General features: G+C 38.7%; 1 protein-coding gene across 20 annotated transcripts in view; it reads left to right on the forward strand.

The window, feature by feature from the left end:
- DLG2 (discs large MAGUK scaffold protein 2) overlaps nucleotides 1-25,979 on the forward strand; it is a 1,022,753-nt gene that overhangs the window by 385,440 nt on the left and 611,334 nt on the right. For 14 of the 20 annotated variants that reach the window (XM_033052881.2, XM_033052884.2, XM_033052883.2 and 11 more), the window contains one exon: nucleotides 19,162-19,242. The exons of the other annotated variants lie outside the window; for them this stretch is intronic. In XM_033052881.2, coding sequence (XP_032908772.1) covers nucleotides 19,162-19,242 — 81 coding nt within the window. The remainder of the gene's footprint in view (nucleotides 1-19,161; nucleotides 19,243-25,979) is intronic. 20 annotated transcript variants of the gene reach the window in all.

Consider the following 25,979-nt stretch of genomic DNA (forward strand, 5'->3'; position numbering starts at 1 on the left):
GACCTTGATTTAGGACAGGGAATGGGAACTCCTTCTGTCTATTCCTGGCTCTCGCATAGAATTCCTGTTGTGGCCTGAGGAAAATTGTGCCTTGCATCTCTTTCTAGAAAATAGAATTGGTAATACCTGCCTCAGAGGAATATTGAGAATTAATAGTTATAGTGTATAAACAGCACTGAAATGAAATGAACTGTGTAAATACAATTGGTTTAAGGACCAACATAAAGCCATGGTTAGGCAAGGACAGGGAGGATATAAGTGAAAATGGAATGACATTAGTGTAAATCAAAGCATCTCCTCCTTTATTTTCTGTGTGTGCTTCTTTTCTTTCCACGCCATTTATTTCAGATATACCTTAAAATACTATTATTCATCCTTTCTTTAAGGTTCTTCCTCCAGGTCTGAGGTTTCACATCCCCTCTTTTTCCCCATGTCAAATTATTGTAGATGAATTGCAAGTCCCTGCAGAAGGGGATTTGAAAAGAAAGTGCTGACAGGCTCTTATCTCCACCCATCCAAGATAGTGCTACTATTGTCTAGTTTATTGTATTATATTGCTGAAGGAAAGAAGCAATTTCCAGAACTCCGGTTGAGTTTTTTATTTTGCAAAGATTATTTAAAAATAGTCATAGGATGATGATACACGAGGGAGGAAGCTGAAAAGCAGATGAACATACACCTATTGCAAGGAGGCAAATCAGTAACTGCATCATGCAAATCTTGTGTGTTGTCAGGAATTGTGGTTAGGCTGATCACTAGGAGGGACATTCAGCCCTGCTCAGAGGGCCATGTGGCTCTCAAACTGCACATTATATCCCAGCTTCTGCAGTCTATAATAAATTAAGCAAAGTGCTGTGGAGTCGCTTAAAATTCAGGACACAGCAATCTGCAGAGTGGTGAGGGTCTTTTCAGTGTTCCTGTAGCAGTGTTTTGCTCTGTGCCTATAAAATATGCTTTTCCTACTTCTTTCTTTCCCTTGTCTGTGTCAGTCTTTGTGCTCAGATTGCTGGTCCTTAGCTGAAGACAATGAATTAGCTGTGTAGGAACTAAATATTTGACAGCATAAGAAAGCATAGGCCATTTTTGCACTGGCAAAATTAACTGAGGACTAACGTTCCATAAACAGTGGATTGGGATATAAAATAACCAGGACAATATGTTTTCATAAGATAAAGTTTGGTTCCACATTTTGAAACATGTATTCCTTCCCAGAACAATTAAGAAAACTCAAGGGAGGAGGTGAGAGCAGAGGAGGGAGAAGAAGTTGACCTAGAAAATGCACTTGCGGGTCTAATTTTGTGTGTATGTACGTATTACAGAGGAGACTGTTGCACCACCTCCTCAAAGCCCTGGTGTTTTGCACTCTTTACTATATGCATCAACCCCCACGTGAGTTCCAGGCATGCAGGTCTTTCATTTTTCAGCATTAAGGGTATGTCTTTCCAGTGTCTTGAAGATCACAGCCCTGTAAAGGTGTTGGAAGTGAGAAAACAGAGAGAGGGAATAGAGACTATGTCAGAGAAACTTTCAGAGGTTTGCAAGGTCTGATTATGAAGCAAGAGGTTTTGTACTGAAAGTGTTTTTGTTGCAGGGCCTTCAGGCTTGGCTCCTCTTGTCAGGTACAGCTGTAGGGACAGGGGAACAGCATCTCACTCACAGAGCTGGGATTTGAACTGCAGGCTACTGCTCCTTGTGTTGAAGGCAACTTCCTAAAACAGAAGTTTCATTTGTTGTCTACAATTGCCTAATCTGAATGGATCTGATGTATAAATCACTTACTGATACTAGATTGCACCACTTTCCCCCCAGAGTACTAGCAGCTACTACTTTCCTGTGCAGTTGGAATAAAAACTTTCAGTGTGCTGAGCCAGAGAAATGGAGGTGCTCTCAAACTAATCCACATTCTGCATGCAAACACCATCTGTTTCTTGACTGTTTTTTATTCACCAGGAGGGAACAGCATAGGGTTCCATGAGTTAATAAAGTTTCTGTTATTAGATGAGAATTAGTTGTTCTGTAATCTGATGAGTTTTCTTCAACTGTGTTCAGTTATTCATAAAAGAAAGGAGCCCAGATAGGAACGGGTCATCTCACATTATAAGAACACATACAGAGTAATCACAGAATCTTAGAAATGTTGATTGGAAAGAACCTCTATAAATGACCTCATCCAAATTTCACTGAAAGCAGGAGAAATGAGAGGTGATTTAGCATGCAGCAGGATACCTGTCTTTAAAGAAGAAATGCTTTGGGTTTTAAGTAATGCTAGGTGAAATATCACTGCAGCTAAAACAGAAGGAAATATGGGAAGCACAATCCAGAGTTAAAAACTAGGGGAAAGAAGTTGAAAGTTCTGAATGTTGTTCCCTGTTCTTGCATTGATCTAATAGAACTTGTGTAGGAAGTTGATTTGGCCTCTGCTGATTAAAGCTGGGAGTATTGCCAGGGGCCAGGGTGGTAGGGGCTTCTGTCACAGGCATAGGGCATCACTTTTTATGCCTCTATTTCTAAATAAGTTCAGGAAGAGTTTGTGAAACTCTAAGGTCAAGATCTTTGAGATAATTAGGTGCCAGCCCCCTTGGCTTTTGACAGGAATTAAGTACCTCCTAAGGATCTGCCTATATGCCAAATTTCTTTTTCTCCAGTGCTTCCTTTATTCAGCCTATGCCTTATTTTCCCCTTTTCTTTACTTTACTTCTCCAATATGCATATGTGCATTCTCTGCTGTTCCCGGCTCTTGCTTAAAATTCACTGTTAGACCCCAGGTCAGTTGATGTGCTTGATTTGTGCAGGGAAGTTGGGAGTGCATTCCCAGAGAGAATCGCAGACAGGAATAGGGATGTACTTCCATACACTGTCATATTGGACATACAAACCAGCAGGTCACTAAACTCCGCACTTACCTGGTGGATTAGTAATACTCCCACTCTTAATTCTCAAACTTCATGACTGTAGGCCTTGGATGATGGTGGGTGGGTGGGAGAAGCGGAATGTCTAAGGCTGTAAGCTGCATTTGAAAGTGTCAAAAATGTTTGTGATGCAGAGTCTATTTGCCTTATATAGAAAATTCATGTTGTCACATCCCTGATAGTTCTTATGCAAGTGTAAGAAGCCAAACAGGTCTTTGAATGATGCAGTAAATAATAACATGACTTGTTGTCAAAGCCCTAATAAGTTAAATCCAGCTAATGTATTTTAAGCATTTCTTTATTAAGAAGGCCTTAACTCCTTGAATTAATTGCAACTAAAATTAAGGCAAGAAAAGGGAGCAGATCCTGCTTTTATTTTCCTGCATAATTTATTCCTCTAGTTAGGATGCAGAGACACAAACTAAGACTGATACTGTTTTGTAATGAAATACCACCATGTTAGTAATTCCAGGTTTGGCTAAAGCTTGTAAATGAGTGATTGAAAGACCAAGGCACAGCACTTAATAAGAATCTATTCACTGGTGGAGTTTAGCTGCAGAAATTAGAGTTAGGGCTTTTTATTGAGATGCCTTTCTCAGACCTCAGTCAGACTTGGTACCTAAAGAAATTTGATTATTTGGTCTGAGCCTTTTGAAGTGGCACAAGGCCCTGTCTTCTCTTGCTTTTCCTGTCATAAAATAGCTTCAAAAAGCATCAAATGAGTATTAAGTGTAACACTACATGTGGTCCCCTGGTATATGTTGGATTTTAGCTGAATTTAGGGCACAAAATTTACCAAACAGGACTACTGCAGTCATGAATTAGGTAGGTTTTTTGAGTACAAGTCATGGCTTCCAAAACTGATAAATTAGAGTAAACACAGCATTTCATCTCTGTTCCTTAGCTATTATATTGTTATCTTCTGCGTGTGAATAAAACTTATGATAATCTTCATTCAGCAGCTGTAAAGCAAAATTCATTTTCCTGTTGTGACTAATGTGGAAGGGTTTCTTTTCATTCAAAAAGACTACCATGTACTGCAAAGAATAAGAAAATAATGAAGCTGTAGCAGGACAAAAGAGAAGGTGCTGAAAACTGGAAAGAGCTGAACGTTTTTTGATCTTGTAACTCTTCAAATTATATATTCTCTGTGTGAAGTTTTGAAAATGAAGTGAATTCCTCTCCTTTATAACAAGTGTGCATGAACCTATGGTGTACAAGTAGAATAATTCTATGTTCAACACACGATTATGTAATGATGCTTAAAGTTGCAGTGCCATTCCCAAAAGAAAAAGACCTTATAGGTTCATATTTATGGTATAACAGATGAGAACCCAAAAGAAGAGCGAAGTGCTTTATTTTTTCAATGTGTTTTCGCTAACGCTACAAATATGAGCTATAATTAAACACGTAAATATGAGCAGAGACGCCTGAGCTCGACAGCTTTTTGGTTTGAAAGAACCACCCTCCAGGTGGTGGTGACCTTCTGGCAGTGTTTGCTATCAACTACAGCTGTTTCCATCACTTCTTTGGCTGTAGATGCCCCACTCTGCCTGCCTGCAGAGATGATACAAACAACCATTTAGCAGCTTGCTCTGAGCTACCATTTGACCCCTAAGGAGGGTGCAGACTGCATTGACTTGCTGCTATCCCCTGCTCCAAAGTGCACCATCGTGCTCGGCTGCTGTCTACAAAGATGAGGTTCAGGTGCAGTCCCACAATGGAAAACACAGTTCAGAACAGATGCACTTTGGAAAATCAGCATGTGGAAAAGGCTCGGAATTATTTTAAGGAGCTCTGTAACTGTTGCTATATGTTTTTCTGTTCTAAATTATTGTGTTTAAGAAAACTTCTAGTCACTAGCCTTCGGGAAAAATTATGTAGAGCTGTTCGATATTTGTGCTGGGAATGCCTCTGGAAATGGGCTGCCCATCTCTGTCGTATATATGATGTGGGTCAAAATAAGGGAAGACAGGGGAGCTTGTCCTATGGGTCTTGGTGATAATTCTTTCCTTCTTGCCTCTTGTATCAATGTCGATGAGCGTTGAAGAGAGACCTTTGTTTAGGCTACCCAGCTATTTCAATCCACAAGTCCTGGTCTTTTGAGCTTTAGCAACAAAGCCAAAACCCTTCAGGTACCAAGAGAGGCTTTGGCTTACCTAGGAACAAGATCTGTACTTTTCTCAAACTCTTTCAAAAGTCTCATGTGAGTATAGAGTAGAGATTGGGAGGACTTCAGTAGGCATGAAGGGAGAAATATGAAACCAGGGAAAGATTTTTAGTTTGGATTAACCTTCTCTTGATTTAAGTTGAGGTTTTTGTTGGAATCCAAAGTTTGATATGAACTTCTCAATGAAAATCTTAAAGTCTGGGCTTTCTTCTTGGAATTTCTTTCCTGGAAGGTTTTTCTTGTATGTATGAAAGACAAGCATGGATAGCAACAATGAAATTAGAAAATACCTGGAGTAGTCCTTGTGTGTGGGTGGTTTTTTTGCCTGTGTTTTGTTTTCCTGGCTTGAGAAGCTGTACATTTCTTCTTTTATCTTAGAACTGTACATTTCTTCTTTTATCTTGGAACTGTACATTTCTTCTTTTATCTTGAAAAGAAAAATTCTAAAAACCAAGACCAGCTTTAATTTGTGCTCTACTGTTCCACTTTCTAAAGACACAGCATTCTGTTTTCAAAATAAAAAGCTCCTTTTCTCTAGAAAACTTTACAATGTATTTGAAAATCCAAGAAATCCATAACATTCTCCTATCTTCTTCCTATGATGGCATAGTAGCCTATCTTCCTGTGCACCCACTTGATTTTTCAAGGGCTTCAATTGGATACTCCAAAGCTGTAGTGCCATTGATTGTCATTCAACCTCCTGTGAGTAAAACCATATTTGTTGTTATTGTATCCTTCAGGCTGACTGAGCTAAGCAGTGGTGTGTGGCTGTTTACTTCTATCTGTGTAAAATGTTAACCCTTGACTAGGGGAGACAATAGAGCTCTGATTTCTTCTATTCCTGGCCCTGCCACAGGCTGCTTCTCTGGCTTCAGTGCATGACCCATTACTAAATGTATAGGCCAGGTATTGCATTATTTAATGCCACTACCTAGTCCTATTTTTGGCACCATAATTGATGCTTGCAGGTGATTCAGTTTTATGCTGATTTCACCAAAAGCTGCAGTATTGCCATTGTGGGGGCATCCAGAGGGGATTGTATTAAGCAAGTACTCTACTGCAGAAATATTCTTTCAGTCCAGTCAGTGAGAGACAGGAATAAAGCAAACAGAGGGCTAAAGGAGGTACCTTTTCCCACCAAGCTTCTAAGCTTGAGCATCTACACTACTGAAAGTATTGCTGATTATCCCTTTAAGGGGAAAATGTTAATATACAAGATCTAATTACCTCTGTCTAAGCTGATACGCCTACAGCACCTTTTATATAACCCAAACACTAGAGTTCCAATTATACAATTATATTTTAACATGCATTAAGTGCTATTCCTTTAGGGAGGAGACTTATACAGAATATTTTAACTAAACTCCTTCTTCAGTATGGACATAGATATATATATATATATATATATTGTAGGGTGTCATTTAACTACAGTGCCAAAAACTTGAATGTTTTTAGTCCCTTTCCCCTTCAATAAGTGAACTGGCACTTCAGAAGGCCCATTTTCTATGTCTGCAACACTGACAACATTCTCTGTACGTGTACATCAAATGCAGGCTTTGAAGCCTTTGAAGGTCAGCAGTGGCCCATGACTGCAATTAGATCAATAATGGTCTCTCCATACTCAGTGTGAGTATCCTCTGCTTTGCAAATAGCCTATGGCAGGGTCCAGTTCTCTAGAGGAAGCAACATGTTCAAATGGGGAGGAAAGGCCACTGGTTATTTAAATAGCACGTCTTGCTCTAAAGGTTGATAGCACAAAAGGTTGAGTGTTCCTTTCCTGAAAAGACAAAGGGCTCCAAGGACCATTCTTCTTTTCTGATAACTTCATGCAACTTCTGTAAGAGACAAAGACTCTTGTCTGGATGACTTGTTGACGAAGGCAGTTTGCTGCACACTTCCAGTCATTAATATCAATGAGGTTTGTAGGTCAGCTCTTCTGCATACCCAGAGCATAAGTTTAGAGTGAGGAGTCTGAGTGTATTCTTATGCTCTCAGCTAACTCAAGTTTTTGGAACACCCAGGAGAAGCTGGGACTTGACCTGAAAGAGCATAAGAGAAGAAAATAGATGAACCAAGAAACAGTGTGTTGAGGGCAACCCTGGTAAGCAAGGCTGGGGACTCCTGGTGTTCCCCATGGGGGATTAAATACATGTGGAGTGATGCCAACAGCTGGAGGGGAGGAATCAGGTCTCAGAAGTGTTCTGCTTCTCTCCATACCTCAGCATCAGCTATGCCAGGGGTGGCACAGCCTGCAGTGCAATGGCAGAGCTTGTGCTGACTTCATTGCTGCCATGGAGGTTACCTTACCTGCAGCTGAGCCACCTGGTTTAACACTGGTGCAGTGCTTTCTGCACTACACTGTAATCATTTCTGCACAGTGACTTAAGTTTAAAATATCCCCTGCTTAGAAAAACCACTTTTGGAAATGCTGAATAAAGTTATTACATTGGGCTGTAATAAAAACAGATAAACAGAGTTCCCACCCAAAGAAAATGTGAACATAATTAATTACAAGGCAAAACTGAATCATTACAACATTTTACTTTTGTTATTTTAATTATACAAACCCAAAAAATCTGGAGGTAAAGTTCCCATGGCAACCTTAACTCTGTCTCCCATTTGCACTGTGTGTTTGTATAAAATAGGAACGTGCATTATCCTGGTCAGACTGTTTTAGGACTTGCCAGTCAGGAAGATGTTAATCAGACCAGAAATATAATTTTTAAAGTGATTTATTGTTGCTATTTCTTCAACTATTTCTCTGCTATTTTATTTTTGTGTTAAAACACAGAGGAGATTTTTAATTTCTTTCCAGTCTGATAAGTATTCCTGCTAAAACATAATGCCTGAACCTTGTCATAAATCTAATCTATTAGTGTTCAACTCTAACTGTGATTATGACAGACATCCTGCAGCCATGAATCTCAAGACTGAGTAAGATGAAATTGGCATCCATTTTTTTGAGCAAATTCACAGCCATCAAAATTTTGGGTACACATGGCACTCTGATGCTAACGCTTAACACTGCAGAGCTAATTTTGCCCATAAAGATTTTTTCAAGAAGGTTAGCCATTGTTTTCCTATCCATCAAGGATTGTGGAGGGTGCAGGGGTCTGGTGACACAGCAGAACTGTCCCCATGATGTCCTGACCTAGAGTAACTGTCAGGTGACGCCCTATGCTATCACCTGAAGGAATGGCATTTCTGGGAGGCATTCCCATGAAACACTCTCTTAGTCTCTTCATTTCCTTCTCCCACCTTACCCACGTTCATTTTTTCCAAAATGTCCCCATCAGCCATTACTCTCTTACAGAGCAAGGTGGCCCGATGATCAGGAGAGGGAGGTGTTAACTGCTGATGTGGGGAGAGAACAGCAGCTGTAAGAAATTTCATCTGTTTTTTTGCAGGCAGTGTGAATAAGGGGAAGTTTTGTGATTAAAAACCCCACCACATATTATACCCTTGTGAAACATGTCTGGATGGTGAAGGCATTAAAGGATACTAGTCATTTTTATGACTATCATGAGATTCTGTCAATGGCATGTTCCTGGTAGTGAGCTTTACAAGTATTATGTAAAGTACTTTTCAAAACTACAGGTTATTATTTTTTTTCTCTGTGCTTGCCTTTAACACTATTTTCAGTGACATAATTCTTCAGGCTGATGCCTCAGAAAGAGTATTAATACTTTAGAGGAAGAACTGAAGGTATAAAACTTTTCCTATACAAATAAATACACATCCTTGCATCTACTGAATATGACCATATTCTTGCTGAACTGCTGTGTAAAGTCAAAAGAGACATTATAGATACATAGTATAAGCATAATGTGTGTATAAATATATTCTGAGCAGACACACAGAATAATAGAAAGATTTGCAGGTTTTTTTAAGTCCCCCAGATATAAACCTAAGGACAGAAATTGACATTCACTGTGTTGAAGAGCTGTGAGTATATAAAGCAGATATAAGTATTTACTCACTAAGAATTCATCTAAAGAGAACTGAAGAATATTAAGAAAGAAACCTCTGAAAAAGTCTATCCTGTTGTCATTGGTGGTGTGGGATTAAATGTTAGACAAATTCAATTTGGAAATGTCTTCAGATGGTGAATTGCCTTTAAATATAGGAAAGCTGGACATACTGAAGTAGAGCAATTATTTCTGTGCTTTAAGTACATACAGATTGTTTTCCTGTGAGTCATGAGGTCAAATAATATTTAGCATCTAATACTTAGCATCCTGCCAAAATTAAAAAGCATCATGATTTCCTGCCAACACAATTCTGAACTGGTATATTTTATTTCCTTGGATATAGCACAAAAGCAAAAATGTATATTTATGCCCCTGAAGGCACTTGAAAATACAGCACAATTATAATCCCCAGATGTCTTTCATTGTAATTACTTTTATTTTGTTTGTACTTACATTTTATGTATTTCTTTAGAAGAACAGGCTTGAATTTAAACCTTAAAATCAGGTGGGATATATTTGCAATAAGTCTAATGACAAACCTTTTTCAGTTTAGTCTTCTCTGATATAACCAGTGGATACTTCTGTGCTCATGTCAGTAAGACACAGTCTCTGGGTCAGGGGAGGTGACAGCAGGTTTCTGTGGTTATTCCCAGCCAGATGAAACCAGGCATAAAAGAGCCCCCTTGCAGGTGCTGTCAGAAGAAAGGGATTGTTCAACAGGATTCAGAGAAGGAGTTAAAAGGAACAGAGAAAATACATGGAGGGGGAGAGTGAAACAGTTCAAAGCCTGCCTCACCAAGGCTGGAGTTCTCCAGGAGGGCGGAGGGTAATGAAAGTGACACCATTCTAGTTCTGCAAGCTGTGAATGCCAGCAAAATGCAGATCCTTTTCTAACAGTGTCTGGGTTGAAATCCTCGATATCTTTGATAGTTTTAGTTGCCCCAGTCAAAAATACGATAAAACTGAAGCAAAGAAGGATGTGGAATGCTCTCTGCCACTTAAGCATGGAACATGAAGAGTGGCTTTAGTCAGAGATGCAGAAGGCTGTAGAAGCTGTGTGGTATTTCTGGGGGCTGAGTCTCTGGTGACAGATCCCGTTGGCTCTGTGCACACTGAGGCATGAGTGTGCTCTGCTGTGCTCCCCACGGTGCCACAGGCAGCGCTGACTCTGGGTTCTGTGTTACGGACACCCCGCCTTTGCTTCCTGCCACTCATTCAGCTGGAGCTCTTCCAAGAGCACATCAAGCCTGCCTGGCCTTCCTGGGGTACAGAATAGTGGAGGAGGGATTCAGCGTGCCCAAGGCACATCCCAACACTGCTCTTGTGACTGGGGGCGGTAAACAAAGCTCAGGGACATCACTAAGAATTCTGAAAGAAAAGATGTAAGAATTTGATAAACAAGAGGAAGGACCAAGTTCAAACTCAGAGTAGTAGGTGAGAAATTATATCCTGATCAAGATCCTTAACACTGTAGGAGAAAAGAGCTGTGTACAGCATCACAACTGTGCAGCAAAAAGCATGTGGAGTTTGAGGAGCAGAGTTAACAGAAGCCAACCCACTGGGTGTCACTAAAGGAAAGATGTGAGAAGGAGGATGGATTATATCACTTTGCAAATGTTGGCAAGAGCCACAGTGTGTGTTGCTCAGATTAATCGTCACAGGAATAATGAGCAGCAGTTCATTTGGAGATAAATACACTATTGAACTGGAAGTAAACGGGACAGTGAAGTTGGACATGGCACACACACTATTAAGTTGCCAAAAATAGTTGTTTTCACTGCTAGCCTTGAATACTGTATAGTAAATTTACTAGTGGTAGTAACAGACTTCAGTGCTGTATTTATTGCAGTTATAAAGGCATGGACACATCAGTGTGCAAAAGCTAAACAGGGAGAGAGATCTCTGAAGAGCAGAGTTCACTTAGGAATACTCCCACTAAAGAAGTCTTGTACTAGCTGGATGATCAGCACATTGGAAGACACTTGTAATTGTGCTAAGGAAAATTTATTTCTCTTACTGGTGGAAAATATGGGACATCCTTTTTCTCATCAAGAAGACCCCTAAAAATGGAGGAAGCAGATTGGAGGTTGGAAAAATGTCCTTCAGGGAGAATAAACCTGCCAAGACACATTTATCAGCATTTTAAATGTCATCTGAGACATCTCCCAGTATCTTTGAGGTGCATGTGTCACCATATGTGTAGGAAACCCATTTCTCCAGTGACAGCTGAGGGCCAGACAGGTCTCTCTGGTGCTAAAATGGCATAAACACCATGATCTAAGTTGATGAGCATAGTTACAGTCTCCAGAGACATCAGGAGATATGTAGAGACCAACCAGTCTCCCAATCACACATTTCAGTAAATTTCCCTAAGGAGTGTCAGAGCAGGCACTGTTATTAGTTTTGGTAAGAGCAAAAAGAAGGGACACATATTTCAGTCAAAATTTGTGCCAAATAAATTTTATGAGCTCTATATGTCAATGGATACTTTAGAAAAACAGTACATTAATGCTTTTTCCACCCCTGGAAGATTTTTTCTTATTATTGTCATTTGAGTTGTGCTGGACAGCCAAAATCTTTCACCAGGAAGCACATCTGTGATATCTTCACAGGCAGTAGGACCAAGAAAAGCTAGAAAGCCAGCCCAGATGCTCTCTGGAACAAAGTGGGCTGCTGGGTAAAAGCTGAATCTGTTCTATGACATATTTGCTTTTTTGGGGGTACAGGTACTTCATCTCAGTGATCCACGCTGACACCTGGGTCTCAATGCACATGGTTTATTTGAGGGGAGAGCAATAGAAAGACATGAAGGTTTTGGTCTTACTACAGAGTTTGGGAAGCTGAGAGAATTAGAGGATCCTATTTCACTCATTATCTCCATAATTGAAATGCTAAATTTCTTTCAATCCTCTTATTCTACTCTGTGAAGCCTGAAAAAGGCTTTGGCAGTACAGGTGATAAGGGCCAGACAGTTGGCTCTAATAAAGAAGAAGACTTCAGATTGTGGGTGCAAATATCTCATGCCCCTATTCCTGCGAAATCAATTTAGGCTAGTACTGACCACAAACTGATGTTTTGGGAAATCTTCACTTTTTTCACAAATTAAACCTTTTTGTTGTTGTTTGTGAAATCTATGGCTCACAAACTCCATATAGATCTGTAAGAGAGCTGCTGTTTGTAGAAAAAGTCATTCATCCAATTGACAAATGTTTAGTAGAAAAAAAATTGTCCAGAGCCTAAATTTGTTTCCTAATAACTGGAATTTAATAACCAGTCTGGTCTCGAAGGAGACAAGCACAGAGCCTGCCAGAGCAGATTCAAGGTAAGACACCGGAAAATGACTACATTTGGCAGTGGCACATATTTAACACTTATTACCAGTTCTGGAAAAAGTATCTGGAGCAGATAAGAGTTGGACATTACAATCATCTCCAAAATGTTACAGAAAAAATATAATAAAATGATGGTCATTTAGAGTGAACAACCCATGAGAGAATGTGTAAAATACTTTGAATTCACTTCAGTACTGGTGATTGAAGTCTTGGAGAATATACCATCTTACAATATGCAAAAGAGGCTCATGCTGGTTGTTAGGGGAAAAAATAATGGCTCTCCAGAAAAAAACCCCAGGCCTTTATTTGTTTGCATTTTCGGGACAAAGAAAAGCCCTACAATCTCATGTTTGTGCTTTATAATTAGCCAATATCAGAAAACGCTCCTGTGAAAGAGGAGATCATGTATATAATCGGTTTCTGTGGTAAGAGTACAAATGGCTGAGTAATAGCTGAGAACAAACCATAGTTTACTGAGCGTGTGTTTAAGTACTTTTCAATTAAGATTAGTTCTAATCATGTAATCTCTTATCCCCATAATTCCCTGTCTAAATGGCTGGCCAAAACAATGTACAAAACCACTTCAGAACGGCTCTTGCAAAATCAATCAGTGGTGGTGCTGCATAGTCACCATTTTCAAATTCCAGTGTGCCGCTGGTGAAGTGGCTGTCGCTGATAGCTCTGATTAAGAGAAACCTCTAAACACATACATTTGCATTGCCAGCAACCACCCCTAAAATTACTGGACAGTTTCAAATGGGCAAAGAAAAATGCATAATTGCTATAATTTGAATTCTTGGGTACTTGTACTTCAGGTAACAGTGTTGTGCGCCTCTGGTAGTAGAAAGTGTCTGCGTCTGCACTGCAGAACAGAAAGTGCTTACTCATGTCCACATTGCATGAGTCTGTCTCCTAGAGCAGTTTTAACCTGGAAGGAGTCAGCTGGAATTACACAGAACAGCCAGGACTTCATGTAACATGTAACATCTAACTGAGGATAATGAGGGTCCAGTCTTAAGCATGTTCCTCAGCCTCCTTTTGGGTGATTCAGCCATTTCCAGAAGCAGTAGTGCTACAACATTGCAGCAGGTCCAACCAACCAGAACAGGATGCAGCTTGAACAGAGAGCACACACAAAAAAAATTGTGTTTTCATCCATTTGACAGCAACAGTAAGGATGTTTCAGTTGAGACCTGCTGGACAGAAGCCATGGCTCTGGAAATCTCCAAACGATCTCTAGTGAGGGTACTTGTTATAGTGACCAAAAGATTGTTACCTTATATGTGTGATGTTTTCTGACCATTAATATTTGGTTTGGAATGAAAGACATGCTTTGGGGACTATTACTTTAATGGCTGAATTTCCTAGACCATAGAGCAATTTCATTTCTAAGTCTCTCAGTAGGTATCCGACAAGGGATAAAAAAGGCTCCTAGAAGATCCCTGGGAAACAAGTAGTCCCTGAATGCCACATGAGCATCAATGGACTGATTTAATTTTATCCATTTCATGAATGAAGTATAGTACTAGGATTAGAAAGAAGTAGTTTTGCAATAGTCACATCACATTTTTTTCTATGGAAAGAGTTAGTTGGAAAAAGAGGTGATTTCTGCAATGAAAGTATAGAAATCATGATTTTCTAGAGCAGCAGTGAAAAGCAGTCGGTTAGCAACAGTGTAAGTTTATACTTGGTGACTCACATGAAGGTCTGACATCTCTCCTCTTGTCTGATACAGTGCTTTCATTTGGTTCCTCACCTTTCTTTTCTACCATTTGTTCCCCTAATAATCCTTTCCCTGCAGTTCATCCAAGAGAGTGTCAAGCAGATACTGGTATTACAGAGTAGCTAACCAAAATCATCCTTGGTGCATCTAAGCAGGAACACACATATATAATATAGTGTAGGTCTGCTCTGAACTCCAGAGGCTTCCTTGAATCCAGTGATGCTCTTTCCCACAGTTCTCACAATGCTTTTGTTATTACAGAAGCACTTGGATTAACATGAGACAACTGCAGTGATTTTTTTTTTTTTTTCTGTGTTTGATCCTAAAGTAGATTTCTGTTCTCTGCCAGTTGCACTCATTCTTTTGAATCCTTCCCTGTCTGTAACTGTGCATCTCTGTGAGTTTAAAAGTTCCAGTTTCATTCCATGTCACAAATATTTGTGTCAGTAAAGTATAATAAAACATGGTAGCAAGTGTAGAAGCTTTAACCTAATCATAACTGTCACTTAATAAACCCATTTTTTGATGGATTCGGAGATGAAGCCAGAAACGGTTTAGGTCCAAACCAAAAGTTTCTGCCTGTTTTCGTGGGCCTTTGGGACTTCCCTTTTGCTTAAATGCAAGAGGGCATAAGACCTGGAGGCATCAGAGCATGACTGCAGAAGCCCTAGATGCAGTACGTCATCCCAGTGCCCATATCCAGATCAAGAATTGGAAGAGGAGGCAATTTCTAACATGTTTATTATGTAAAACGTATGCACAAACTGAGGCTCTGGGTACACTGGCATAATTATCCACTGTGAGAATGGATGCCCTGGTGCTGAATATGATTAACCTGCAAGCAGAGCCAAGAACTATTCTTGTTTCAGAAAGCCCGTGTTAAACCTGCCTGCCTGCGAAACTGTGCTCAGTGCTGCTGTAATTGCACTCATTGCTGGCATACATTGTTAATAACAAGCATTTTTGCTGCTGTAGACAAGGGTAAAATGTAAGGATGTTGCAGTGAGCCAAAGCTTGAAAGCTCTCACTTAGCTTGTATGCTCAGGATTTAAACTGCTAGGGAAACTTTATGTCTCTGGCTATTTATTATTACATACAACATGTTCTTGGAAACCACTCCACATTTAACAGTAGTTAAACCCATCTGCTGCTCTTGAATTTTCATTTCATTCACAAGCCTGTTTTAAAAGTATTTTTGGACTTGTATCCAGAGTGCTATCAGTTGTTCATTATTCTCTTGTAAATTGATAAAAAGAGTGACTCAAATTTTAAAAGAAAATTGTAGCCTCCTATATATTTTTGAGCTTTTCATTGAAACTCGCCTTTCTATCATTATCTGACATAAATGAAATTTTTAAAAGCAATTATTTGCCATGGAAGTTCTAACCCTCATGCTTCCTCTCAATTCTGTGGAATTCATCTATGGTAGTTACATCACTGGCATGAGGAACAGACTTGAATTTAGCACCATGATCACAGATACTGTTCAGTATATTGAAGTTCCTGTCAGTGCAACAATTTTTCATGGATTTATTTAGAAATATTATCTAAATTTTCTTTGTGCATCTTCCTATGTTCATATTTTATTACTGTTACTTTGCATAGCAGTACTTCAATGCCCTCTACATATGATTAGCAGGAACTATGTAGATTTTAATAACATCTCTTTCTAAAGACTCTTTTTAAAACAGAAGACTTTATTTTCCTCCATTATATTGATGTGACTGACTTTTTTTATGACACTACATTATGTTCTTGTATAAAGGTAATATTTTTTGGACCACGGGACTTCCTGGTATTTAATAGGCACACTTTTTTCCATGGCGACAAACTGATCCTTCCTTAACCTATAGATTAACAAGGCTTTCCAGACTATAAGACTTTTTAAATCCTTCTAAAATTGATGTACTTCAGCACTGAAACTTGTTCGGGTCTAGGTCCTGTATAAAACTTTTATTGGATTATGAATTTTTTGATTTACAGTAGTTCATAACATTTAGGGAAACTTGAATTTATTTTTTTTTATTTTTAGTTAAAGAGCAGGAGATTTAGATTTTTGATGCAATAACACCCCAAATTTTTGCTTTTAACAATACCTTGTGTGAATAATAATGTCTGTTAGAAAAGACTTCCTTTAAATAATAAAAGACTTCTTGGGGTGAGATTCAGTTGTCTAAAATAGGCATATTGCTATTTTAGATGTCCTGTAAGATCTGAGGTGTGCGTATGGCTATCAGAAATGACAGAAGGAAACCCATTCACTTTTGAAGAAGCAGCTGGAGACAAAACAATACCTTAATGCATGTGATGACATGAGACAGCTCTGTTTGGGAAACCCAGTCCCACCTTTAGAGTTGCCACATTTGTAGCTCACATTTTGATGCTTATGAAGAATGCTGTTTTAAATGTTACCTTACTTGCATTTGAGTAGAATTTATTCAAAAGATGTTATTTTATGAAGAGGATTGCATTTCTACAACCACTGCATCCACTAGTGATATTGTAAAATCTTACCTTGGAAGCAAGTATGTGTTTATTTTACCTTAGCACAGAAGAATATGCCTTTTGCTTGTAGCTGGTTAGTAATCATCTGGTTCCAAATTAAAATTGCTGGAATTACTAGGAAATAAACCTCTCATGGAGCCAAAGCCTGTAGGACATGGAAAGGAATGGAGACTTTCAGCACCATAGCAGTTAAAGTTTTTTTTCATAGCAGTAAATTTGGAGTGATTTCCTTGGTTTCTCTCTCATTTGAAAACAACTGATCACTATCCCCATGTAATATCCTGTTTTCATTCTTCCCTAACTTGTGAGATTCCTCTTCTCTAGATTTTCTTTGGTTTTTTCAGTGCTTATCTTAAAACAAAGTGCTTCAAAACAATACAGTTCTGCTGGTGTCTCATCATTAATGATTACAGCACAATAGTTATAACCCTTCTCCTTATACAGCAATTCTTCATATCTTGAATGAAGGCCATTTTGCAACAGAACCTCACTCTTGGCTGCTCCTTAGGTAATGATCTCAACAGAGGTGTTCCTTACTCTGTATTTTGATTTTGATGTTTCCTCTGTCAGGGGTGTGCTTACTACTCTGTGTGCAATTCTTCTACATGTGTTTAGGGTACTACACATTTCTTCTCAAAAGTCTCCAGAACCAAATATATGTACACAGGAGCTTGCTGTGGTCAAAGAGCATCAGCTCCAGAGGACTTGTCCATCAAATGCCTTGTGGCTGTTCCTGGTGGGCTCAGTGCTGGTGTTAGGGAATGCACAGCCACCCTTTACACTGTAAAAGAAATTACTTGAGATTTTTGTAATGTAAAAATCCTCTCTCTGTAAACTCAGCTGAATATTCAGACTGCTGTTGATGCCACTTCACTGAGGTGGGAATGCACCCTCCTGAGTGACTCAGGGAATTTAAGCCTGAAACCATTCTCAGTATTTTCCTGTGTCTCAAAGGACTCTGCTCCTAGCTGACACAGCTAAATGCCTTCAGACTGACAGTATCAATATAAGCCTCAATTCTTAAAAACGTTGTTGTATGACAGCATTAATCTTTTTAAGCAGAGCCAGAAGTCCCTTTTCCTCAGACTATATGCTGGAAAATGGTACACTCTTTTGGTGCTTTTGGAATATTATTAGCCATTCTTTATAACAACAGAGTTTCGAGTCTTCCCTGAATGACTTGGCTGCATGTTTTCATACTTGCTGTGTTTTATGCTTTATGTTAAAAAAGACCTAATCTTGCAGGTGAGAGTGAAAATGTATTACCTTTCGTACATAAAAAGTAGTGGGTTTATACACACAGGGAGTCTACAAGAAGGCTGGAGAGGGACATTTTACAAGTGCATCTAGTGGCAAAACAAGGGGAAATTACTTCAAACCATCAGAGGGCAGGTTTAGATTGGGTATTATTATGAAATTCTTCACTGTGAGAGTGATGAGGCACTGGCACAGGTTGTTCAGGGAAGCTGTGGATGCCCTATTCCTGAAAGTGTTCAAGTCTAGGTTGCATGGGCCTTTGAAGAACCTGGTCTAGTGGAAGGTGTCCCTGCCCATGGCAGAGGGTGTTGGAACTAGGTGATCTTTATTTCTTTTCACACCTATAGATCTATGATTTTTATTATTTTTAAAATTTATATTCTTTACTAAAATAGAAACAAAAAGTCTCTAATGTAACCTAGTAAAAGGTGGGGATCAGCATTACATAAGCATGGTAATGAATATGGCCTGTGTAAAAATGCTTTTCAGTCCCTTGTGTATTAAACATTGTATAAAAATGCTGTTGGAGGCATAGCTACAGATATGGTAGTTTTACTGTCAGTAAAAACTGAGATCCTTGCCTTAAGTCTTTCCTTACTGGCAGGGCTCTTCCATATTGTTGTTGCTCGTTAAGAACTTGTGTTTTCTACAATGGCATTGACTCATGCCTATGTGGGAGACCAAATTCATGATAGATTTTCTGTTTCAAAAAAAAAAAAATGGAAACCTGATGTTCATTAAAAGCAAATATGTAACCTCCTACTGTTAAACTTCATAAATTCATAGTGATAATTAGAGTGGGTTTTAAAATTTAGAAGCAACAGGGTTATTTCTAATTTTAGCTAGAAAGAGGTGGACTGTCAAGAGAATGTTTATTTATTCCTTGTAGCTTTCTTGCTTAACTTGCTAATAGTTACTAGAGATTGGTAGATGCTGCATACTAAAACTTAACCTAAATAGAGTACTACAGTGTTAATTCTTGTAAAATATACATAAATTGCTTGTTCTTCCTTCAGTGATAAATAGCTAACCCGTAGCTATTAACAATCAATAATATGCACTCACATTTTTAATACTTTATCATATAATGCCAATTTCTTTTTCGTTCTAAAGCCTCTGGGCAATTCACTGTGTATTAACACCAATTTACAGCTTCAAGGGAATAAATGAGCTCACTCCTCCCCGCCAAGAAAAACCTGGGAAGCAAACCCACACAACTAAGCACCATATGCAAAGACAATGAAAAATCTGAGTTTGGAACGTGTCCTGAGTAGATGTCTCTATGTAATTCCAGAAAGGCCAAGAGGAAGAAAATCACACAGGTAGAGGCCTTCAGCTGGGACCTTTTCCTGAAATGGAATGGACTAATACACAGGTGAGAGTAGTGAAGTTGGCTGTGAGAAGTAAGTGAGGAAAGCAAATAGTTTCTGAATTGCTGCTTCATAGTTTTGCCAATTTTGCTCCACCAATGCTTCCCTGCACCCGAAAGGGCCCATTTAAATTAAAAATATTTATATATTTGGGCAAATTTTTCAATGATTTCCAAGATGCTGTGGCATGCAAGTCATGCATGAAACCTCAGCTACATACTGATCAAAGTGAAAACAGTTTGAGCTATTAGGAAAACGATGTGGCTTGAGTTGACTTTTGACATTTGAGGAAGTCAATGATATTGCCATGGTAGTCAATGGAGAGACCCGTGCTGATCACAATCCTTCTAACCTGATTTGGATGGCTCCTTTAGATGGAGGGGGATCATGCCGTGGAAATGATTTCGTCTCTCCGTTGTCTAGATATCTTTATGGTCAAATAACTTAGGTGTAAATGTCTTGACTTCAGTATCTCAAGTGGTCAGGAAAATTTCACCTTTATCTTTGTGAAATTTGTTTTTATTGCCTGTTGGTCCAGCAGAGGCACAATCAGTCTCTGAGATGTAACAGGCAGGACCAAACCAGGGTATCGGATAGGAAGACTGAGCATATTTATGGACCTGGAGAGCCTGAGAGAAAAAAGCATTGTTGAAGTTTGATTTGGTGTGGGGCTTTTTGTGGTTTGTTTTGTGGTTTTGTTGTTTGTTTTGTTGTTTGTTTGTTTGTTTGTTTTTTAATCAAAGAACTTTCCCAATAGAGTTTTCATTGAAACCAGAAGTATAAAAAACCCCTCCAAATCAAACAAAAGTGCAAGTCACGCTATTGCACCAGAATAGTAACCTCCATAAATTTCTGTTATCAAAACACTCAGTTTAGTTTATGTTGCATTTGTGTGCTCAGTTTTCAGTGTATGACCTTCTGCCATTATGATAATAGATGTGTGAGAAACTTGATAATATGGCTGTTTGCCAACTGTGTCCTTTGCAGTCTCAGGAGGAAAAGAAGGCAGATTAAGATATGAAGATAATGCACACTAATGGGATATTTCTGGTAAAAGTAGTCTAAAGTGATATACTGTTGATGTCCAAATTGCTATCATTTTTTATCCAGGGTTAACAAGACTCTGGGATAAATAGGACAGATGAGGATTCTGAGTGATCTTGCACAACTCTCTGCCAGTTGGACATCAATTTATAATGGCTTAGGATATCTAGGTAATTTTCCTTAATGTAAGGGCCAAAAATATGTAATGATTAAGGTGGCAACCTAGGATGAATTCAGTGGCAAGCATAATGGACAAGAACTCTTACAGTGTATATCTGGACACTCAATTTCAACATCTTAAGATTTCAAGGAAAGTTTAACAAAACTTATTTTTTGGTTTAGTTTGTATGTGAATTAGCTAATTTTGTAACACAAAATCAAGAAATGATGCCAGTCAATCACTGTTTAATTAATTATGTCATTTATTTATGCAAAGATGAACAAAAGCTCTGATACTTCTTCAATACTGAGTGGCACACAGTAGGAGGGAAGTGCTGTTTGCTCCCTAGCAAGCCCATATGGTGGTAGGAGATCCAGTGTCCCTACTGTACAAACAACACTGAATCTTTCAAAGCATGTTAAACAACATCTGCCAGTGATAAAATAAGTAAAGCAGAAGGCTCATTACTTGGTAACTTTCACCTAAGAGCCTTAAAAAAGGAGGCTGAAAAGATCTGTTGGAGAATTTTTAAAATTCTGGAATGTGAGTGTCATGCTATTATTTTCACCTTTTTTTTTACAAATAAGGATGCAGAGCAGGCTAGCTCTGTTCCAGCCCCAGAAAAAAATATTGGAAAGAGAAAGGATAATTTAGCTCAAAAAACAAGCATAAAAACAAATTAGTGGTAGGAAGAAATTAATGACAGTCAACATAGTTTTAAAGAAAAGCAGTTATGCTAGATAAACTTCATTCCAGAATGAGAATTTGCTTGTCAGATGGTCTTGGGTATTATTTAGACTTTTTTACGGCATTTCATTTAATTTTGTGTTTCATCTGGTATAAAATAAATAACAATATACTTTATCCAAATAATATTCTTTGAAGATCGACATCTTAAAGCATTAGTCAATGAGAAATCACCCTTATACAGAAATTCTGAGGGCTCATGACTCATAAAATAGAATCATAGAACAGCCTGGGTTGAAAGGGACTTAGAGATGATCTAGTTTAATCCAACCCCCCCTGCCATGGGTAGGGACACCTTCCACAGGTTACTTAGAGCTCCTTCCAACCTGGCCTTACACTTCCAGGGATGGGGCATCCACAGCTTCTCTAGGCAACCTGTGCCAGTGCCTCACCAACCTTACAGCAAAGAATTTCTTCCTAATATCCAATCTAAATCTTCCCTCTTTCAGTTTGAAGCCATTCCTCCTTGTCCTGTCTGCATCCTCTTTTAAATAGTCTCTCTCCACAGTCTTCCACAGTTTAGAAATGGGTGTGGACAACGTATTTCAATATTTTCACAAATCCTTTGGAAAGCAGCATGAACTCTTGGATGTTAGAATTTGAAAATAATACAAAGATTGAAATAGAAGAAAAAAGAGGAAGACACAGTAATCAGATAGTGCAATCCAATTACAGTCTAGCCTTCAAACAGAGGTCATTCAAACAAAATTGTTAAAATTGTCTCTAGAAGAGAAGTATTACACAGCCAGAAGGAAGCAATGAAAGCTTTACATACACATGGGGACCCCTACAGCTGACACAAGTGATGGTAGGAATGTTCCAGAGGAAAGAACAGACAGCTCAGTGGGACTTGTATCTTTAACTTGAATGTAAACAAACCTCACTAAAACTTAAGAGTAAGGAGGTGGTTTTGTTGTTATGTGCAACAGTGGGACTGTGGAAGAAAATATTATACCAGGTTTTGGCATCTTTAATTTATAAAGATAATAATTAAATATCAAAAGAGAGAAGAGGGACTAGAGTGGAGACAAGATCTTCCAGAGCGAGATAGGACTTAATGACAGCTTATTCCTGTGAGATGTCTGGGAATAAGGATTCTTCACCATAGCAGAGAAAAGCAGAATGTATACCAGGTAAGAGTAAACCAAGCCTGGGCAGGTGCTTTTAAAAGTGAGAACACAGGACAAACCATCAAGGAAAGCAGTCAGTCTCAGTCCTGTTGTGTTTCCAGGGTTAGGTGCTTTACTGAAATAGGTGTGCATGCTTGTGTTTAAGACAAACTGCTGTTGTCAGTGTTACACATGGCAGTACATTAAATCCCAATGATCCAATGGTGCTTTGAGCCTTAAACTCCACATCTTTGAGGTGCCTTTAAGGTGCTGAGTCATAAAAAACTTCTGCAAAGGAAGGTGGGGTTGTATTGTGGAGATCCAACTCATAGAATGGATGCATTTTACCACTTCCCCAGTCAGTAGTTCAAGTGGAGAAATGTGGAGCTGTAGTACTTGGCCTAATGAAAGCATTTCTTTCCTTTTTACTTCCTTCCCACTTCCTTCCATTTTAATTCATTCAAAAAGCTCAGTATACCCACCTCCTGGCCTACATGTGTGGAGGATAAAGTTTGAATTCTTCTAGATCGCAAACTTGTGAATTAGTTTTCCTTCACTGATTTTTAACCTGGAGTTGCAAAATTTTGATTAAAACAGAGAGGTTTGGTTGAGAGGGCTTGATGTTTTCCAGTGCTGTCTGACATCTACATCTCAGTCATATAACTGGTTGAAGATGGGGTGGTCTTAAAAATGAAGTTCTAGACATATGATATGTTTTTTCATCTCCGCTTAAGTCATCTTGGGCAGCTTGCTTCATTCTCTTTCCCTTTGCTTTCCTTCCAGTAAAAGAGTAATAGCATTTTCTTTTCTTTTACAAAGGGCTTTGAGAAACATTGCAGTGGCCAAAGAGTTGTTGGACCTTTTCCTCCTGTTTGGCATAGAACTAATTAATTATCATACCACCATTACAATATTCTCAGAGCAGTGAATGATATGTTCTCACCTGATAACACTCTAGAACACTTGGATGTAAAAAGAAACTGAGACCCCTAGCCTACAAATCCATAAGTGCACTTATCAACCTCTAAAATATATTTAAAATGAGCTTTGTTTAGTCCCTACCCCCCCCACCCCCTACAGCTACACCCATTATAGCATGTCTTTTCAAGCTTCCTGCTTTGACTTGCATTTAAAATAAATTATTTCACTTATTCAGACCTTACTTATATCATTCCCTGGGGAAAAGTGACTCTCCTCTGCAGTTAGGCAAGGATGGAAGGTTCCACTGTTCAATTCTGAAGCCTTCCAAAAAGCATTTTCATGGGTTTTGCTCAATTTATCAGCAAAGTCTGCCTTTGTCTTAATGTCTAAAAGAAATTCAGTGTCTCAGTAATGATGGGTCTAAAACCCTGGTGAAATCCTGATGAGAACTGTTGAGGATTGGGTGCATCTGTTCTCTCCTGTTTTACACTCAAATTGGAAACTCTCTAAAGCTTGGCTGCTCCTTTTTCATTCTGGATTTCCTTAAATCTGTCAACAGTGGAATTGCAGTCCTTAACACTTGCACTGAGATGTTAGGGCTATAGATAATGGGATAATCAAAAGTTGGCATTCTCTGCATAATCTTAGCGTTTCACCAGGGAAGAGGGAACTGAGCTTCTGTACTCCCGTGGAATTTGCAAATGCAGATGAGAACATAGACAGAGATTGAACCTTAAAACCTAGTTGTACAAATTTACTTCCTTTTTACTCTACTGAGAGACATATTTATTAACTAACATAGCAGTCCAAAAAGCTAAATAGCTAAGTTTTCAGAAATGAATCTTTGCTCTTACCTATATATCCCCATAGAATTATTTATCTGTGAAGTTTTTGAGCTGAAAGCACTGCATGGGTATCAGAAAAATCTTAGCGCTGCCTGCAGTATGTTTTCATTATTTACTATTACTCATGAGTAGTAGAAGAGATGCAGGTGCACTTTATAAATTTGTTTTCCCTTTGTTTATTGTGTCAGTTGATGTTGCCTTGTGGTCTCTCATGAACCTTGTTAGACACTGCTGAAGCAGCCCAGCTTATCAATGCTGCGTAGTTGCCCTTTCAGTCTCACAAGCTGAGAAGAATTTGCTTCACCTTCCATTCAAGTAAATAATAAAACTTCTAAAGACTTAATTGCATCCAAGATATTGCTCAATATTTCCACATGAACAAACATAAAGGTCAACAACACTTGAGAGGCTTTATTGCAAAGATCTTTCTTCTGGCTTAAATTCTGCTGAAAATTGTCTTTGTTGTTAAGAAACAGGAATTTATTGATCTTTAAAAAAGACATTACCTGCGGACAATTCTTTTACAGTGAATGTCCTTAATTTTTTGGGTGTCCTCTATTGACAATAATCTTTGATACAGTATCAGAAAATTAGTAATTAATGTTAGTAATTAGGTAAAATATCTGTAGTGACCCTGCAAACACATTTTGCCTGGAGTGATTTGTTTCTATATTCCACTCTCCCACACAGAAGAGTGTTAACTATAGCTTCAAAACTGAAGCTTAGGGTTTTAAACAATCTTATATCTTCTTTGCAGTCAGCATTAAAGGCAAACTGCTGGTTTTGATTGTCAATTAAGTAAATCTCACATGCTTTCCTGCAAAGGTCTAATATTGATATTCAGATTAAGTAAAAGAAAACTGAATATACAGACAATAATGCTGCTCCACAAAGCCGAGGAAAATACTGGTAACATCAGTATTCCATATTACTTGCCTATATTATATGGGGTAAAGTGAGTGCTGGAGCTTGAAATACGTTTTCAAACAAGTTATTATTGCCCTTTTTCCACTTCTGTGATGCAATGCAATGCGTTTTTTAATTTACAGCAACAAAATCATTTGGGGTTAAATGTTATGGAGGCAGTGAAGAGTTTGTTCTGCTTTTAATTGATGCTGTGACCTACATTGTTCCCCGAAGCAGCACAGGCATTTTTTAGAAAAGTCTCCTGTTAATTATAATTGTGCTCTGGTGCTGGGTCAGTTGTCATTTCCGTTATATAAACTTTAAAAACTGGAGGGGGCGGGGGGTCAGTTCAGGTTTTTTAGTTCACATTTGGTAAAGCTTTGTTTACTTGTCTATAGCTGTTTCCTGAAGTGATGGTGGCTTCAGTCCTACAGTTGCTTCTGTAGAAAACCCTGCAAATTCTGAGGGCTCCAAGAGGTCCCTGTGTAGCTGTGCAGTTGCTGAAAGCACTTCCCACCTTCTTGGAAAACAAAGCCAAAAGTAATGAATATTTGTGTCAGCCTAAATTCCCGTAGCCTCCCTTAGAGCCAATGTGTGGTCCTGACCATCTGCTAACCCTGGTTTCTGGAGTAAACCTTAACCTCACTGTGCTGCCAAATACGCTCCATATTTCCTTCTGGAGGTGACCACATCCATAGAGACCATCATGGGATTCCTATAACATCTGCCTCACAGAAACAGGGAAATATTTATTGGTAACTTGGATGAAAGATGGTACAGTCAGCCATTTTGAAGGAGAGGAAATTCATTTCTTCTCTCTAAACAATAAGAGTTATATTTAATTACAGCATTTTCTTTCTTTTGTAGACATGCCCGTGTGGCCACCTTGCAAATATCAGGCTCTTCTGCACTTCCTTGAAAGACTTTTTGGTTGTTGTTGTTTTTCCCCCTCATAGTGTTTATCTATTTATATTACTTTCTTTTAATGTAGATTGTCTCTGGATGGAGCT

Source organism: Catharus ustulatus, chromosome 2 (genome assembly GCF_009819885.2).
Source record: "Catharus ustulatus isolate bCatUst1 chromosome 2, bCatUst1.pri.v2, whole genome shotgun sequence".
NCBI lineage: Eukaryota > Metazoa > Chordata > Aves > Passeriformes > Turdidae > Catharus > Catharus ustulatus.